This window comes from Opisthocomus hoazin, chromosome 3 (genome assembly GCF_030867145.1).
Source record: "Opisthocomus hoazin isolate bOpiHoa1 chromosome 3, bOpiHoa1.hap1, whole genome shotgun sequence".
Classification (NCBI taxonomy): domain Eukaryota; kingdom Metazoa; phylum Chordata; class Aves; order Opisthocomiformes; family Opisthocomidae; genus Opisthocomus; species Opisthocomus hoazin.
In genome coordinates, this window is record NC_134416.1 from 6188365 (window position 1) to 6206463 (window position 18099).

The 18099-nt window shown below is 46.4% G+C and overlaps 1 protein-coding gene across 1 annotated transcript in view; it reads left to right on the plus strand.

Moving 5' to 3' along the window:
- The first annotated feature begins 1596 nt into the window (after window positions 1–1596).
- Window positions 1597–18099, plus strand: part of KCNK9 (potassium two pore domain channel subfamily K member 9) — a 90181-nt gene continuing 73678 nt past the window's right edge. Inside the window, exon 1 of the mRNA XM_009936383.2 lies at window positions 1597–2188. Within this exon, the coding sequence (XP_009934685.2) occupies window positions 1597–2188 (592 nt within the window). The remainder of the gene's footprint in view (window positions 2189–18099) is intronic.

Consider the following 18099-nt stretch of genomic DNA (forward strand, 5'->3'; position numbering starts at 1 on the left):
TCCCTTCCTGCCCCTACCATTCTGTGATTCTGTGATTGTGTGGGAGATTGGGGAAGGGGCTGTGTGGTGCGCGTGGGATGGGGGCGGCGTGTGGGGGGCTGGGGGGTTTGTGTGGGGCTGGGGGGGGGGGGGGTGAGGACGGCTTTGGTGCGTGTGACGCTGTGGTGTGGCCGGCCGGGAACCGGGAGGGCCGCGGGATGCGGGGCGCGGAGCTGCGTGTGAGCGGCACTGTGGTGCGCGGAGCTGTGCGTGCGCAGGGCGGGGGGGGGGAAGGTGCTCCCGCCCCGCTCGTCTCCGTCCCCGAGGGAGCGCCCGGAGCCCGCCCCGCCCGCCGCCACCGCCCGGCCGGGGCGTGGCCAAGCGTGGGGGGGAGCCCCGCGGCTTCTGGCTGAGGGCGGCGCGGACGGGGTTAACCCGCTCCCCGCGGCGGGCCGGGGCCGGCGCCCGCCTCCCGCGGCAGCGCCGGAGCAGGCACACGCACACGCACACACTCACACACACCCGCACACACCCGCACGCGCGCAGGCGATGGCTGAGGGGCGCGGGCTCGATTTTCCCCGAGATGATGTCAAGAGCTTGGGAGAAGGAGGAGGAGGAGGAGGAGGACGGTCGCTCTTTTTCTTAACGGCTTTGTTCTAAAACCATCCGAAATAAAGCAGCCCCGGCCCCGCAGCGCCGGGGGAGCAGCCGTGAAAGTAGCGCGCTTTTTATTATTATTATTATTATTATTATTTTAAATTTTTTCTCCTCGTCTCTGGCTTTGTGTCCGCCTGGGGCCGAGCTCCCCCTCCCCGCGCTCCCGGGCCGCTCTCTCCCCGCGGGAAGCCGCCCGGCTTTTTTTCCTCTCCTCCCCGGCAACCCGAGGCCGGAGGCAGCTCCCGCCGCCGTCCCGCCCCGCCGCTGCCCCGGGCAGGTGCTCCGCCGCTGCCGGCTCCTCCTCGCCGCTCTCCCGCCTTCCCCCGCCCGCCTGCCCGCCCGCCGGCCGGGGCGGCTCCGCGCCGCTCCTCCCGCTCGGCGCGGCTCCCTGCGGGGCGCTGGCTGCCCGCCGCCCGCCGCGCCCGGGGATGCTGCCCCCAACTCCCCGCCCGCCGCTCGACGCCGCCGCCGCCTCCGCCGCCCTCGCCTCACCGGACGCCGTTCCTCTACCGCGGCCACCTGCAGCAGCGCGGCTCCCCGCCGCGGAGGAATAAAGAGCCCAGCCCGTCCCGACCGGTCCGGCCGCCGCTCCCTCAAGCAGCCAGGGCCGGGGCGAGTCGGGCGCCCGCCGCCCCTCGCCCCCTGCGCGGCCACTTCCCCCTCCCCGCCCCGCGGATGGGCGCGCTGCCGCCGCCCGGCCCCCCCCGGCCCCGCCGCGCCGCCTGAAGAAACTTGGGGACGGCGGCGGCCTCCGCCTCCCCGCCGCGCCCCGCCCGGGCTGCGGGGGACCCTTCGCCGCGCCAACTTCGCGGGGGGGGGGCGGTGGGGAGGGGACAACCCGCCCGCCCCGCCGCAGGACTCCCGGCCCGGGGTCGCCGACCGCCCAGCTCCCCCCTCCCCGCGGCGGGGACCCCCCCTGCCCCCGGCCTCGGTGCTGGGGAGGAGCGGGGGGTGCCCTGGATGGCCCTGCGCACTGGGACGGCTTGGTTTGGGCAGGTCCTGCGCAGAGTTTCCCGGCTCCAGGGCACCTGGTCCCGGCGCTCCAGCAGCCTCCTGTGCCTCTCCTCCTCCCAGGAGCCGGAGCAGGCGGGCGGGGAGCGGCCGCCTCCGCAGCACAAGCTGCCCCGGAGCAGCGGCGGCAGCGGAGGCGGCGGCGGGAGCCGCCAGCCCCCCCGGGAGTTGCCCCCCTGCTGCGGCTGCTGCGGCCTGTCGGATCCCCGGGCGGCCGGGGGGGGACATGGTCCCCTCACTCGCCCCTTGCTGGCGGCCATGAAGAGGCAGAACGTGCGGACCCTGTCCCTCATCATCTGCACGTTCACCTACCTGCTGGTGGGGGCTGCCGTCTTTGATGCCCTGGAGTCCGACAACGAGATGCGGGAGGAGGAGAAACTCAAAGCCGAGGAGATCCGGCTCAAAGGAAAGTACAACATCACCAGCGAGGACTACCGGCAGCTGGAGTTGGTGATCATGCAGTCCGAGCCGCACCGGGCCGGCGTCCAGTGGAAATTCGCCGGCTCCTTCTACTTTGCCATCACGGTCATCACGACCATCGGTGAGTGTCTCACCTCGGGGAGGTCCTCGGGGACCAGGGCCGGGGCTGGGGCAAAAGTCCCCCTGGTTGGGAGAAAGGGAGAGGGGCAGGGGTGCTGTGGCATGCGTAGGGTTAAGTGCCGGATGAGTTTTTTTGGCCTTCCCTCCCGTGTTATGTAATTCATCGCTCTTCACTGGGCACTTGTTGGACTTGGCGGTGTCCTGCACCTCTTCCCCTGGAGATGGAGCCTGCGTCCCCTGGGTGGGACTGGAGAGGAGTGCAGCTGGCCTGGTGGGGGGACTGGGGCCGGCCAGGTGGCTACCATCGAGCTGTGGCTTGGGTGGCAAGGAGGAGGGGGGAAGAGGCAGGGTGACACTCTCCTGGGGTTCCCCTCGGAAAGAAGGAGGCCCTGTTGCCACGCTTCTCCTTGTACCTTTGCTTAAGAGGTGTGGGGAAAACTTCGGTAAAAGGCTGTTGGATGAGGATGAAAATGAGGAGGACGTGGGAACTGGATCAGCTGGGAAAGCCTCTGGTGTAGCTAGGCGCAGCCTGGCTTTCGCAAACTTTGTTTTGGTGTTGGCAAGGGCTGTGGTGGGGGTTCCCACAGCTGTGGTCCCATCGCTGGGCCTCTCCTGGGCATTCCCACCATGTTCCTGAAGTTTTTATTGCAGCTGGAGTGTCTGGTGTGCCAACAGGTCACAGTCTGCGTCTCCTCTTTGTGGGCATGCGGTCCGACAGGCAAAACGATGCCTGCTGTCGCATCCGTGCTGCCCAGCTTCCCAGCCGTCCCATTTCCCAGGCCGGTCGAGGGACAGTCAGTGGACACAGCCACAGGCTGTCATTTTGTAGTTCTCTGCTTCCCGCAGCTAAAGCAGAGGAGCGTTTCGCGTAAAGTTTGCTTCCCTGCCATAAAAATAAATACCACGATAACCAGAGGCTGCAGAGCACACGCAGAACTGTGCCACATCTCTGGCTTTGGCTTGCTGAGCGGGTTTGTTCTCCCTGGCTCTGCATTCGTTCAGGTGGATTTACTGAGGCAGTTGATAACGTTCTTCTCCCAGCACTTCTAGCTGTTTCCCCATAACATCTGGGGAGATCTGAGAAGACCTCTCTAGCTCAGTGTCTGTTTGACCGTGCGTTATATTGAACAGGACACGAAAGACTAGCGCTCGTATTAATACAGAAGGACTCAATCTATTTACCGTTTAGGGCTCGTTACAAGAAATGTGCGTGTTGCCACCTGAAGATACTGACAGTTTTCAGCAGAGCATGCTATCCACTGCCCTTTGAGTAGGGTCTACTTACATTTGTATTTGACTGTATTATACTTGGGGCAGTAAAAAATTTCCTTTGAAAGACTATCTGACAGTATAAAACCTGTTTGCCCTTACAAAGATAAGATTTTTAAGGGATAATTTCCTCTTTTCTGTTATTAGATATATTTATATAAAACACATATATTAATAGGCTGTAGAATATAAAGTAGAATGTAACTTTGACTTCTGACTTAGATTTCCTGCTGTTCATTACGATGTCAGAACTCTCCTTCCTCCTTTGGTGGCTGATTCTCTCTTCCTTGATCTGTCTCTTGTCATTTCTTGGTGCTAAGTGCGTACGGGACTGTTGTGCCCCTCTGGATTACACCCAGGCTTCCGCGCACACTCCTGTGTACTCGTGCTGCCCTGTACTCCTGCCTCAGAGGTAGCTGCAATATTTTCTGTGTTCTTAAGCTCGGTTGGTGACAGGTAGAAAGGTCTGTTTTTGCAGTAGTTTGCTGTTTTGATTGTATTTTACCTGGACACAAGTACAACTTGCTTGGGAAGATTTAGCATTTTCTCCTGCAAAAAGCTGGGATTTGTTTCAGAAGCTCAGAGCACCTCAGCGTGCAGAGGATAGCGTGCATTTCTGTAGGCAGAGACACTTTGGGATGTCAGAATTGTTTAAACTTTAAATGTGTATGGCAACGCCGAACCACTGGGAGGAAAAGTGATAATGAAGAATGGTGCAGAAAAGCAGACATTCTTTAATGATTGTTCATTTGGGAAACTGCTCCAGGAGGACAGACGATCCCTCTTTCAAAAGTTTATTAATAGTTGCTATCTGCATCTTGCCAAACGCACTTCTATTTTGTGTATTATCTCTTCAGTAATAAAGTACCTTCATGATGTTATCTAATCTACTGGTAGTCTGTAAAAGTAAACATGGAAGGTTGTTTTTTTGTATTTTCTTATTTATCCTAAAATAATCTGTTTCAAAGCGGGGAAAAATGACTTTCTATGTCTAAGTTCTCAGGAATATAAGAGAAGGTTTTTTCTCTGTTTCTTGCACGGGGCAGTGATCTTAAATATTCATATTAGTCTTTTGTGATGGTTCTTGTTTTTAATCTGACTGTGCTTATGCACTCACATACATTTCCTTCTCCCTCTGAAATCTTCCAGACAGACTTCAAGGAGCACATGCCGTGGTGCATGCGTTAGTGAACGTGCTGTAGTCAGCAGGTGCTCCTGCGGAAGTGCACCTAACTAACCATCGCAGGCTGATTTTGAAAAGAGAGTGAATAAAACCCTTTGTTGCCTCATCTAGAGTGGTACACCTGTCTCCACAAACTTCTCTTCAGAGGAGTGCGGTAGGAATCAGCCGACCACAAAGTCTAACAATATGCATATGATCACAGACCTAATTGTTCTCCTTGATACTGCCCTGCTAGCAACATCTCTGAAGCGATTACCTCATTACTGCGTTGATTTAAACTACCGTGGCTTTAACTGAATCACAGACGTGTACGGCTGGCCACGGACCACGAGCCAGCAGCTCCCGGTAGCCTGCCAGGGACCGGCTCCACGCCACCGGAGCCGGGGAGCGCGGCGGGGCTGGGCCGCGGTGCTGAAGGGACAGCTCCGGCCGCGGTGCTGAAGGGACAGCTCCAGCCGCCCCCGCCGCCGCCGGTCCCGGCCTCCCCTCCCCGGGCAGCCTCCGCGGCCCGGTGCTTCCTGCGAAAACACCTCGTGAAAGACCTGTTGGGACGAGAGGATGAAGAAGTGACAGCCTCCCGTGGGAGGCGAAGCGCTGAGGTTTGGTCAGCTCTCACGTTTCCTCTGATCTATGGCACTTGGCATTTATTAGAGGGTGGTAGGGGGCGGCTTGCTTGCCAAGGTGACTACTAAACTACCTACTTTAAGTGAGGGCTGACTGAGTAAATGGAAACAGTTTTTTTCACCTGTGAAACATTTTTTCCTACTCCCCAGGTGTTTTTTTTCTTTTTTTTTTCAACTGACCCAACAAAAATTAAAAAATTAAGAACCACAAGTGCTACAACATTCGATGACTCCACTCTTAAAATCCAATAGCAGAAGAAAAATACCCTGCTTTCATAAAGTTTTGGTCATGTCTGACTTCTGTGAAAGTTTTTATGTGATCAAAAATAACTCATAATAACATAATTCTTTACAATGAGGGTGGTGAGGCACTGGAATAGGTTGACCAGTGGAGTTGTGGACATCCCCTCCCTGGAAGTGTTCAAGGCCAGGTTCAATGGGGCTTTGAGCAACCTGGTCTAGCAGAAGGTGTCCCTGCCCATGGCAGGAGGGGTGGAACAAGGTGACCTTTAAGGTCCCTTCCAGCTCTAACCATTCTATGATTCTATGACTCTAATAAGCTGTTCTTGGCTCTCCCCAGTTGCTGAGTGTATTTTGGGATTGTTGTCACTTCAGAGTTAGCTAGTGTAATTTCCTATCCATTTCCAGTTACACAGCCAAAATGATGACAGAGAGTGATTTAATCAAGTTCTCCATCCAGCTACTTGTCTTTTATGAGATACACTGTAGAATACGCCACAGAGTTCATCAAGAGGCTGGATACGATGAATGAAGACACCAACCTTTGAAAATCAAATGTAATTCCTAGGATTCCTACTAAGTTTTAATGCCCTTTTCTACAGGTTTATTAAAGTGAGTAAACTGCTTCTATATAAGCAGGTGTCAACACTGTCAAAATGTGTTATTGGTGTGGATATCGCTTCATCATTTAGGCCTTAAAGGGTGATAGTCATACTTGATTTAACACCACCGAGCTCTAGTAAACACTGAATATTTCTGGAGGCTTATGCAGAATGTAAAGAACTGAAAGCTGTTTATGTCACCCTAAAATGAACTGAAACAACAAACAGATTGAGGATTTTTATTTATTTATTTTTTCCTGAGAAGTCACTGCAAGGGGAGCAAAATTAAGACACTGTGTTGCTAGTCTCTTCTTCTAGCTTTTAGGCCTTTGTTTTGAGTTTCAAACCTACTACAAGCAGTGACTGAACCATCCTAGAGAACACAGACAGAATATTTTTAAGAATGTAGTGCAATACCTGTAATGGTGAACGTATTATCCACCTATTGACAGCTGTTTGGCTGTTGCGTAGCTGAACACTCAGGAATTGCCTACCTGCAGATGAGGAGACTGCATAATTCTGGCAGATGGTGGCCTAACAGGGAATTTGAACCTGCATTATTGAACTGAGCAAACACATGCTTAGATCCATTTCAGGATAGTAGTTAAATCTCCGTATCCTTCCTCTGCATCACTTTACACTTCTGTAAAATGGGTATAAATATACTATGTTGTTTGTGTTGCAATGTCTCTAATTTGGTTTAGAAAAAAGAGAGAAGTATTTTTACATGCCAATTATTTTGTTAGCATTTCTCCTCCTTTGTGACCAGCCTCTGGTGTTTTGAGTCTGCTCTTGGTTTTTGACGGATGGTAATATTTAGTGGTAGTCTACTGAAAAGTCTTGAGCAGGGAATCATGGCAGATCGACAGTTTGCTGTGTAGAGAAAGAAAAGAACCAAAGAAAACAAGACATAGAAAGGGAAGGAGAATAAAGACATCAATGCTTTGGTCAGTTAACTGCTACATGTATGATTTGCCAGGACCATGAAGGTCGTATCTCACACACACACACAAAAAAAAAAGTACAAGCACAGAATAGGTTAAAGCTACTCTATTATTAATAAACTCAGGTGAAAGCAGAGAGCAAGATTCTCTGGTGATATGAATGCTTGTAGATGCACTGAAGTAATGAATCTATTCATTCACACCATCTGAAGCTTCAATGGAGAATACTGGATGATCAGGACATGTAATGTGTGTTGGTAGTATCTCCCAGGCAAGGAGAAGGTCACTTTCAACGAGCTCCATGAAGATGAACTGCGCATAGGATTTTGAATCATGGAATCACAGAATCATAGAACGGTTTGGGTTGGAAGGGACCTTATAGATCACCTAGTTCCAACTCCCCTGCCATGGGCAGGGACACCTTCCACTAGACCAGGTTGCTCAGAGCCCCGTCCAGCCTGGCTTTGAACACTGCCAGGGAGGGGGCATCCACATCTTCTCTGGGCAACCTATTCTAGTGTTTCACCACCCATATTGTAAAAAATTTCTTCCTTCTGTCCAGTGTAAATTTACCCTGTTTTAGTTTACAACCATTACCACTTGTCCTATCACAATGGGCCCTGCTGACAAGTTTTGCTCCCCTGCATAACTAAAATATTCTGCAAGATCTTTTCACACTATAGTCTTTGTCTCGTGGATATTTAACAAGAAATAAAAATATCCAAAATAGTGGTTTCCTAACTTTGTAGCTGCTTTGCTCACATGTTCGTAGAAACAGTTCTGGAGTTCTTGAAAGCTGGCTTTGCAATGATACCTCACATTCTTGCCAGAGGCACATTAGCAAAAGCTTTTTAAAAATTGCTGATAAGCAAGGCAAAAATGCAGTTCAGACTGAAGCTGAACTGCAACTTCCCCCTGGATGACTTACTGGCAGTGCAAATGCAATATCCAGTAAGAATCTGAAAACAGTTTTGGGGAAGCATCAAGAAGCCTCCAGCTGGGTGATGGAGTCAGCAGATTTCCTCAGTGTAACCAGGCTGGAGAAATTAGAGTCTTGTAGTTTTTTAGGATTTGGTGCTCTTTCTTTTCCTCTTAACTATTCATAACGTCTTTCTTTAACTGAAGCACGTGAGGTTTAGATTAGGCATGAGGAAGCTCTTTCCAGCTGTCAGGGTGGTTGCGTGCTGGAATAGATTTCTTTAGGAGACTGTGGAATCTCCATCGTTGGAGCATTTTAAAAAGAGTTTAGACAAAAATCTGTCAGGAATGGTTAAGTTATAGCTGCTTTTGCCTTTGGGGAGGAAGATGGACTGGCTGACCTCTTGAAGCCTTTATCGGCTGTATGTTCTATGATTTTCTGAATCTTCCCTTTTTCGTGTCTCAAGCTGTAATAGTTCTTTGGCCAGCTTGTTTTTCTTGAGAAAGAACACCAAAGATTTCTGAAATTCCATTTTCTCCACTATGTGGTCTTTGCGTATTGATTATTTTTCTGTGCGGTAAAACCATTTACGTGCCTTTGCAAGTGTCAGCATAGAAATATCTGTGTTTGCCCACTGACAAGGCTATGAGTTAGAGGTGTCAGTGAGTCTTTTGGGAAAGAAGTTTGCTGAAGAAGAAAATGATCCTACAGATACAAGGATGGCAAGCAGAAATTTACAGGGCAGTTTTGGAAGGGAGAGGAGGTGTTCTAGACTAAGAATAAGGGAAAAAGTTTACCTGTTAGCTATGAGCTTATGCCTGCTTCCACTAAAAATAATAAAAATCCCTTTGCTTTCTTTGGGAACACCATCAGATCTATGAGGCTTCATCTAAAGGAAAACTGATTAACGGACAGCTGCTTTTTTGAACACCATAGGTTTTGGGACAGGTGATGCTGGTCTGGCACACAGCAAAGACTGGAGTGCTGTTGTCTTCCCTTGAAGGCAATCTGAGCTGAGGTGCTTAGTTCCTTCAGTGCCATTCCTTCATAAATGCTGAAAGCCATGCTCATGTCTTCGAGCTGGAGTTACACAGCACTTTATATTCAGAATGCTATACTGACATTAGGTGATTCATCTTCACAACACCTCTGTGTAAAAATTATCCCCAATTTAGAGACAAGAAGATAAAATGACTTTCTGAAGATTCAGGTTGGGAACTATTTCTAATTGCCAAACAGCTCACTTCTCTCTCTTTCAGACCACATGGCATTAGTTTATAGCCAGATTAAACAATGAAGATGAACCAAAGGCAGAGATCCATACTGAATTCAAGGTGAGCTTAGCAAACTCCTGCAGCTTAGGTCTTCTGACATGCAATAATAGCAGAACTTGGAGCTTTATTATGTGAAGCAGCACATACAATTCTGGGTAATTAGCTCTGTTATTACTGTGCATCTTCTGCCAAAAGCCCTTTAGGTTTTTACGTACCCAGTTTCTATAGATTTTACTGAAGATCCTTGACTGGATTTGGATAAAGGCTGAGTGAAATAACCTCTTCCCCTGTAACAGATGCTAGCAAGGACACTTGCTGGTGATGCAGAACTAATCAGTAAGAGTCCTTGCTGCTTCTAAGTTGAACTAAGAGGTTACTGTGGACTTAGAATCATAGAATCAGTTGGCTTGGAAAGGACCTTAAAGATCATCTAGTTCCACCCCCTCTGCCATGGGCAGGGACACCTTCCACTAGACCAGATTGCTCAAAGCTCCATCCAACCTGGCCTTGAACACTTCCAGGGAGAGGGCATCCACACCTTCTCTGGGCAACCTGTTCCAGTGCCTCACAACCCTCATAGTAAAGAATTTCTTTCTTATATCTAATCTACATCTACCCTCTTTCAGCTTGAAGCCTTTACCCCTTGTTCTGTCACTCCATGCTCTTGTAAAAAATCCCTCTCCAACTTTCTTGTAGGCCCCCTTCAGGTACTGGTAGGCTGCTAGAAGGTCTCCCCAGAGCCTTCTCTTCTCCAGCCTGAACAGCTCCAACTCTCTCAGCCTTTCCTCACAGCAGGTGTTCCATCCCTCTGATCATTTTGCGGCCCTCCTCTGGACCCACTCCAACATGTCCATGTCTTTCCTATGCTGAGAGCTCCAGAGCTGGACTGCTGTGATGCAAATTAATTTGAATTCTTTATCTTCTGTCGATTATAGCCCAAAAATCTACTGACTTCAAGTTAAAATGTATGGATAGAGTCCTTTCCCAAGGTTACCTATACCCGACCAGGTATCTGTGACTTCATTAACTACAACTAACATTGATATTGTCGGTGCTGTAGCTGTGGCAGTTTCTTTGATTAAAGTGAGAGGGTCTATGTATCAGGGAATGTTAGGCAAAAAAAAAACCCAGAAATTAAGGCCTGATCCAAAGTCTGTTGTAAATAATGGAGAGAGTATTTTGAGTCACAGTAGTTTTGGATCAGGCCATTAGTTGACATGAATTTTACAATGCAAGGAGCTATATTCCATAGCAAACCAAATCCTGGAAAATACCTGTAATAGCAGTTTTCAAATTTTTTTTTTCATGGTGAAGCAAAAGGAGTTTGTGGAGTTAAAGCATATGTTGACTTCGGCATTTCTACTGATTTTTACTTTTTTAATTCAAAGTGAAAGGCCTACTGCCTGCCTTAAACTCAGAACAAAGAAAAATCTTGAGGAAGAATGTTGATGCTTTTTCTTCCATTTATTTGTTTTAGTGGTAGGCTTTTTTTATTTTGCTTTCTTTCATTGCTGCAGGACAGTTAAAAACCTTTTCTGATCCACTTTTTTTTCTTTTTAAAAGTGTATTGAACACTTCTGTTTAGGGGGAAGAACCTCCTAAGCTTCTTAGCAGATTTTTTGTTTTTAAGGAGTAAAATGACCATTTTTTTTAATATCTGGCCAATTGCCACAGGAGGCTTATGCAGTCATCAGTTGGTTAAAAGGTTCAGTATCCTTTTTGACTGCTTTCGTTATGGAGTTGATTAGGGCATGTCAGTGAAAGACATATCTCTATTAAGGACTCCTGTATTTGTCACTTTTTAGGATGATTAGGAGGGAATAGGCTATATTGTCCTTTCAGTTCCCTGCACCAGCAAGACAGAAGAGCTTCGGAAAAAAACAGACAAGTAGTGGGGTTAAAAGATATCTGATGGGAAGTTGATTGTCTTCTTGCTCTCCTGTCACAGAAGAGGATCGCTCCCTTCGCTAGCTGCGTGAGCCTTCTCAGACGGGAAATTTTCACAGACACCTTTAGGGCACAGACTGATGAATGAAACCTGCAGCAGCTCTCTCTAATTGTATAGTGCAGGAGATTAACTATGAGGAAATGTTTGTAGACTCCCTATTTAGGGATATTCTAAACTTATTGAAGGGAAAGTGGAAATAAGAGAGATCTACTCCCAGGGCAATTGGCACTGCCAGCAATTTCCGATGTATGCTACCATTAACTCATTACAGAGGTGTTTTGGGTGCAGATGTAACATTTTATTTCTTCCACCCTCTTTTCTTTTGATGTACTCTAGAGAGGATGTCCTCCTCCTATGTTTAAACCGTCACAGGCCATTGCTCTGGGAACTGTATCAGAAATTAACTGTTGTAACAAACCTGTGACCACCTGGAGTTTTGAGTTGACACTTTTCTGCGTTTCACAACACTCTGGAACTTCTCAGGACCAGACACAGTAGGAAAAGGTGTTGAATACTCTTGTTTCAAAGGTCTAGGCCTCCATTAATTGAACTAATGAACAGTTGCTGTCAGAATCATAGAATCATAGTTTAGGTTGGAAAAGACCTTTAAGATCATGGAGTCCAGCTTTTAACTGTTAATAGATTGGACTGCATGGTGAAACAGAGCTGAGTTGACTCAGTGATAATAGTGTTATTGGCAGCAATAATTTTTAAAAATCTGCAGTTTGCTACTTAGGTTAACTTTGCTCTAGAAACTAGAGGACCTGCAATAAAACAAACTCCAGCAGCAGGAAGGATGTGGAGCCCTGACCATAAGGCTCTGCATGCAGACTGTGTTGTATAAAATACTGCATCGGAAATGTTTTAAAACTGTTCATAAAATAAAGATGATTGGACTTGCCATTACAATCTTGCATCAGAGAAACACCTCATACCTGCAGAGGTGACTTGAAGCCTCAGTGTTCCCCCACCATTTTTCTGGTCTTTTGGAAATTCTTAGACTCCTAGAGGTAGACCATGAGTTTTAGAAGAGTTCCTTACAGGATAAAGCATATAGCGATTCCTGCTGAGGACTAGAAACAGTAGAAAGATGCACTTTCAGCGTTATTCAGGATTATTACATACACTAGGCTGTCAAAAAAACTGGATTGCCCTAGACTACTGAAGAGGAAAAAGCATATTTTGGGATGGAGAAGTCTGGAGACCAGCGTTTGGGGAGTGACAGTCTCTCCCAACATCTGAAGAGATCTACTCACCATCACTCTGCCGCATCCTCCATAAAAGTCTCTGATCTACTGTTTGTAGATTCTTGTTTGAATTCTTCAGCTGACCTTTCAACTGCTACATTAAGAATTCAGTGATCTTCTCAGACCTTCTCCTTCAGAGTTTCTCCTCTCCTTTGCTCATTCATGTGGGAATGAACATCCCTGAAAGAGGAAGGAGATGGTAGCTGTTCAGTCTGCACCGATGCCCTATCAGCTTTTGCATTCTTTTCTGGTATTTTTGTCTGACAAACAAATAAACGATCATCCAGTCTTTTGGCAGCAAAGGCTTAAGCTCATGATTTGCTCTTAAAACACATCCTGCCTAGTAGTAAAAGGCCTGTTATTTAAAGGGCACTTTTCAAAACAATTAGGGCTTTAGTAGCAATGTGTTTGCCTTAATGAGTGCACTCTGCCAGTCAGAGGAAACAGCATAAGCTGATACCTATTGATGTGGGCCAACAAAGGCAAATTAGCAGTGTCACAAGTCAGTTCGTGAAATGTACTGCACATCCCAGAGTTTTATTTTAATGCTTGAAAAGCACTAGATATGATTCAGAATGGCTTCAATTTTGTTTTCTTCCCAAATATCCACCCCCAATTGTATTTTCATTTAGAAGCCTTTATACCACTCCTATGCTTGTGATAGCTTAATCTGTGTGGGTTGCATTCAGCTCTGGTTTGACTCGTTGGACTGGCACCAGAGATAATTTTGTGTAAAGCCTCAGTCTTACTACATTGCTGTTGTTGTGTGACATTTGAAGTCAGTGTTCTGAAGATGTAGGTAGGTCACTTGCAGGCATTTTACTGTGACATAGGTGTCTTTTTATAAGGTTTCAGGAGTTTTTTCTCAAGACGGGCTATAGGAAATGCTGGTGGTACTGAAGAGGTAGATGCATGGGATGCAAGCGTGGCTCTGAGTAGTGATAGCTATCACAACGAAGTTGCTGGCTCTTGGGCATGTGTGGTCCTGATTTAGATCACTAGTTGAAACCTGGCTGCAGGTTGGGTCATGAGCAGTTAAAAAGTATTTCCATTATTTCTTTGGAAATAATCTAGTCTGGGAAGCTTTTAAAATCTGAGCAAACCCATGGTCTCTTCCTGAGGAAGTTGAGTGTGGTACAGTGAATAAAAAAAGTTGTTAAGCAACAGCAAGGAAGTGTTAGAGAAAAAAATCTTTCTAGCAATGATACTAGTGAAACACCAAAAGACATTGCCTGCGGGGGGTGTGTGGGCTTTTTTTTGCTAGATCTTGAAGAACAGGATAGACAAGCATCTGTCAAGAACGACCTGTGCATACTGTCCTGCCTTCCGGCAAGGTATGGACTAGCCTCCTCCTGCCTTTTTTTTAATGGTTCTCTACACACTCAAGCTGTTTGAAGTTTGTCTTGGATCTTGCTTGGGATCTACGTAAGTTTATCTTGTCCATTCTTCTGAAGGTTCCTGCTTCCCTGAGGGATTATCAGTGCATCCTACAATTTTGTCTCCAGCTGAATATCTGGATAAGAACCAAACCTCTTTTCTGAGCAGCAACTGTTCACTGTCAGCAGTGTCACCAGCTTTTTATGGCTGCTGTTTGAACAGCTCTGCCAGTGGCTGTTGCAGGGAAAAACAAACACGCTGCCTATCTTTAAAAAAGGGACAGGAGAGAACACAGGGAGTTAATGCTCAGTCAACCTAAATTTGATACTCAGCGAGATATTTGGGCAAGCTGTTAAACAATCAGTGTGAAAGTACCTGGGGGATAACAAGGGACAAGCTGGAAAAAATGCAAATTTTTCTTGAGTAACTCACATTTGACTTCTCTGAGTTGTTTTTTGTCAATAGAGTAGCTGGTCTAGCTGATAGAGGGGGAGCAGTGGATCTTGACCTTTATTACATATGTGGCATTATAATAGCATTGAGTTCTCATAATTGCAGTAGAAAAACACAGACTGGATTGAATTGCCACAGGTGGGTGCAAGGTCTGGATGCACACACACTGTGGACTGGAGATTGCACTGTGGCTGGACTTCGTGCAAGTGTGAAAAGCACATGCACTGTGCAGGTGGTTGTAAACAGGGCAGAAAATACAAACCCCGTTGCCTCCTGCTAGATCTACCACCAGATAATTTCACAACAGGATTTAAAAAAATGTGAAAATATTTATCAGTAGTTTTCTGTCAGATTGGATGGACATAACATGTGCAGTCTTACAAGGGTCTGTCTTGTGGTTGGTACTATTCAATTTTCCCATTAATAGCTTGGCTGATAGAACAGAGAGTACACATATTAATTGTGAGAGGTTGCTAGCACTTCGGAGGGCAGGAGCAGAATACAGAATGATTTTGATAAATTGTAGAAATGGTCTGAAATCAATATGATGAAATTCAATAAAGACAAGTGCAAAGTATTACACTGCAGAAGGAAACATCAAATGCACACATAGAAAAATGATGTGATGTTTTGAGAGAGGAACAGAAAAATGAAAATGCTAAGAGAAAACTTGACTTGTATTCAGTGTGAAGTGGACAGAGATTGTTTTGGCTGAAAAAGAAATATATGAAGGGAGCAATAATAACAGTCTCCAAATACGTGAAAGTTTGTTGTAAAGAGGACAGTGGTAAATTTTTTCTACATGTCTAGGCATGGTTTAGTCTTCAGCGTGGCAGATGTAGGTTCATTGTCAGCTGTGAAAACAGTTGTAACTGTTGAACCTCCAAAGTGCCAGTAGTAGGATATTTATCTGAATGGATTAAACAGTTGTCCATCATGCATGGACCTGGTATACTTCACCCTGCCTCGGATCTGAATGGACTAGGTAACTTGCTGAGGTCCCTCCAAGCCCTGTGTTCCTGGGAGTGGGTGGGTGATAGCTACTCTACAGGAGCTGAGTTGAGTAACTCATAAGTGATGGACTGAGGATCTAAGCATCCTGAAACAGGTCAAATATAGTATTTCGAGGTTTCTCCCAACCCTCAGCTTTTGGGATTATACACTCTGTGGATGTTTCTCAGTACTGTGCTAAATGTACAGCAACATTTGCTATGTGGCAGTGGACTTCATTACTGGTGAAGGCTGAACTTGCCTTGAAGAGAACTGTTCTGCTAGAACAGGCATCAATATGCATCTTGCAACCCCTGCTCATTTTGCATTTTTGGTTACAAAATTCTGTCATGCTAAAACAAAGAGGCTTCTCCTCTTTCCCTAAATCCCATGCATACAAACCAGCAATTTCCATAACACAGACAATCATCCAATCTGTCATCTTGGCAGACACCAATGCCTTTCTACTTTGGAGGAAGGAAATCTATCCCATAATACACGTGTGCAATATATGGCAATGGCGATTTCGTTGCTAACCCCCGCAGCAATCAGTTTATGCCCTCAAGCATGGGATTTGATTATCCTTGTCATTATCTTAGCTACAAATGTTATTAGCAGCCATAAAATTGTCCATTAAAGTGAGAGGAATTGCTTGCCTGCACCAAGGGGAGAAGAGATAATTTACTACACAGATTTTAAGCCCAAATGCACTTTTTTTCCAGAAGAGCCCTCTAAACTTTTGTACAGCCTCCATTTTTGTATGTCAAAACCTCCTTCCCCCTCCATGGGCTTCAGGTCTGGGCCTTTATACCATAACAGTGAGAAAGATACATGCTGTTCTTGATATAACCCTGAGATCATGACCATATAGTTTGCCATGTTCCATGGCTTGGATGAATTCTTCCCTAATTCTAGAAGTGCAGATGCCCAAACTTTTCTTGGGCTCCATAATTTCTAGACTTCAGTGTTGGTCCCAACTTCATTTACACACAAACAATTTTGAAAGTCTTGGGCTGACTTGGCACCCATGGAATGACTGTACATCACTGGTTGAGTGTAGGATCAGTTGATCTGCTCCTGGCAGTGTCATTTTTAGAGGTTTTCTTGACATTGCAATATTAGCTTTTTATGAGAGGAAGAGATGATGTATCACAGGGGCCAAGAAAAGATGCTGTGTCTGAGTGGGTGAGAGCCAGGATAGTCTCTGAAAAATTTCTTTCTCTTCACTGGGACTGGCTGATTCATTCCCTTCCCACCACCCTGTTAATCCTTGTTCATGTATCAGTTCACCGTAAAGGTTTTTTATTCCCATGCGGTATTGTGTTCCCACCCCCTTCCATCAACAGGGAGTGGGAGAGACCACCTATGTCTTTCCCAACAGACACAAATGGTGGATTCTGACAGACTGGGACAGATTCTGATCACAGTTGCTTTCTGTAAATCCTGTGGAACTTCATTGTTTTGGTGTATTTGTTGGCTTTAAACTGAGATGAATGTGTGCAGAATCTGGTCTGGAGAGCTTGTATTTTGAAGGAAGCATACCCTCCTACTCACTCAGCAAATTCACACACACAGAGCGTAGCATCAATATTAGCTCTTGTAGCAAATGGAAAATGTGGCAGTAGCCTGAAAGAAAAAGAAAATGTTCCCAAACAGGACTTAAAAAAGTAAATAAACATCATATAACCGACAAAATCAATACAGTTCCATATTAGCTATTGCAGATATCTCTGTGTTTGTCTCCATCATACTGTGCACATTTCAGTGCTGTGGAAAATGTATAACCCAGGGGACCTCATTTCAGAACTGGGAGATGGTGTATTAAATGCAGGGTCTGGGACAGAAGGTCTGACAGAGATTGGTGCTAAAGAACAGAAGAAGTGTACCCCTCTACCGCCCAAAAGAGTATTAACTGAACCAAACAAGTGTAAATACATATCCAAGATGAATATATAGTCATGGGCGTTACAAAATTACTAGAAACAACTCCTCAAAAGCTCTTTTTTCCTGAGTCATCTCCACAGACTTAAAAAATGACTTTGCAAGAACAAGTGTTAGGTTCAGGACATCCAAGAGGGGACAGCCTTTCAGCTTTCTGCATTCTAAAAGCTTTATATTCCTCAGGTGCTCTTCTGCTTGGAGGGAATCTTAGATGGAGGAATGTCCTTACGCTTTCCAGTCTAAGCCTCATGGCCTTCTTCCTTTACTCTTCACGTCTTCCAACACTATCAGTAATATTCAAGCTTTACTTTCAGGCTTCTCTACTAAATTTGTTCAAGCCAAGCTGCTCTTGGCTGCTGATGGCATTCCCTCTTCTCCTCTTCCTTTGAGAACTATACATCCCTAGTAATCCAGGAAGCAAGAGACAGGACTGCGGACTAAGCATGTGGTTGATGATCTTCCTAACCAGAAGACTGTGTCATCAACTGTCTCAGTGGAAGTTGTGTTAGATTTAAAAGGAAGAAATGCCCCTGTGACCCACGGCCATTCTTTGGTTACTTGTCTAATACACGTAATATTGGGGAACATCCTGTGTCTTTTGAATGGTGACTTTTGCTTCCATTCACAGTGCAGAGCTCTTTGCCAAGGAGAGGCTGGCAAGTTTTCCTGCACAGCACATTGGCAGAGACTTTGAAGAAGAGGAAGAACCTGGAAACGTCTATTAGGACAAAATGAACCATTGCTTGGAATCCTTCATTCAGGTGATTTTCTGAAACAGAAATGTCTGGTTTTGGTGGTTTTCAGTCTTCTAGTGTTTTAGTTCTGTATATCAGAAAAGGTGTGCATGTTTACTGAGTCAGCTGAAGAGCCACAGGAGCTGTGCTTCACTATGTCTGCTTTTC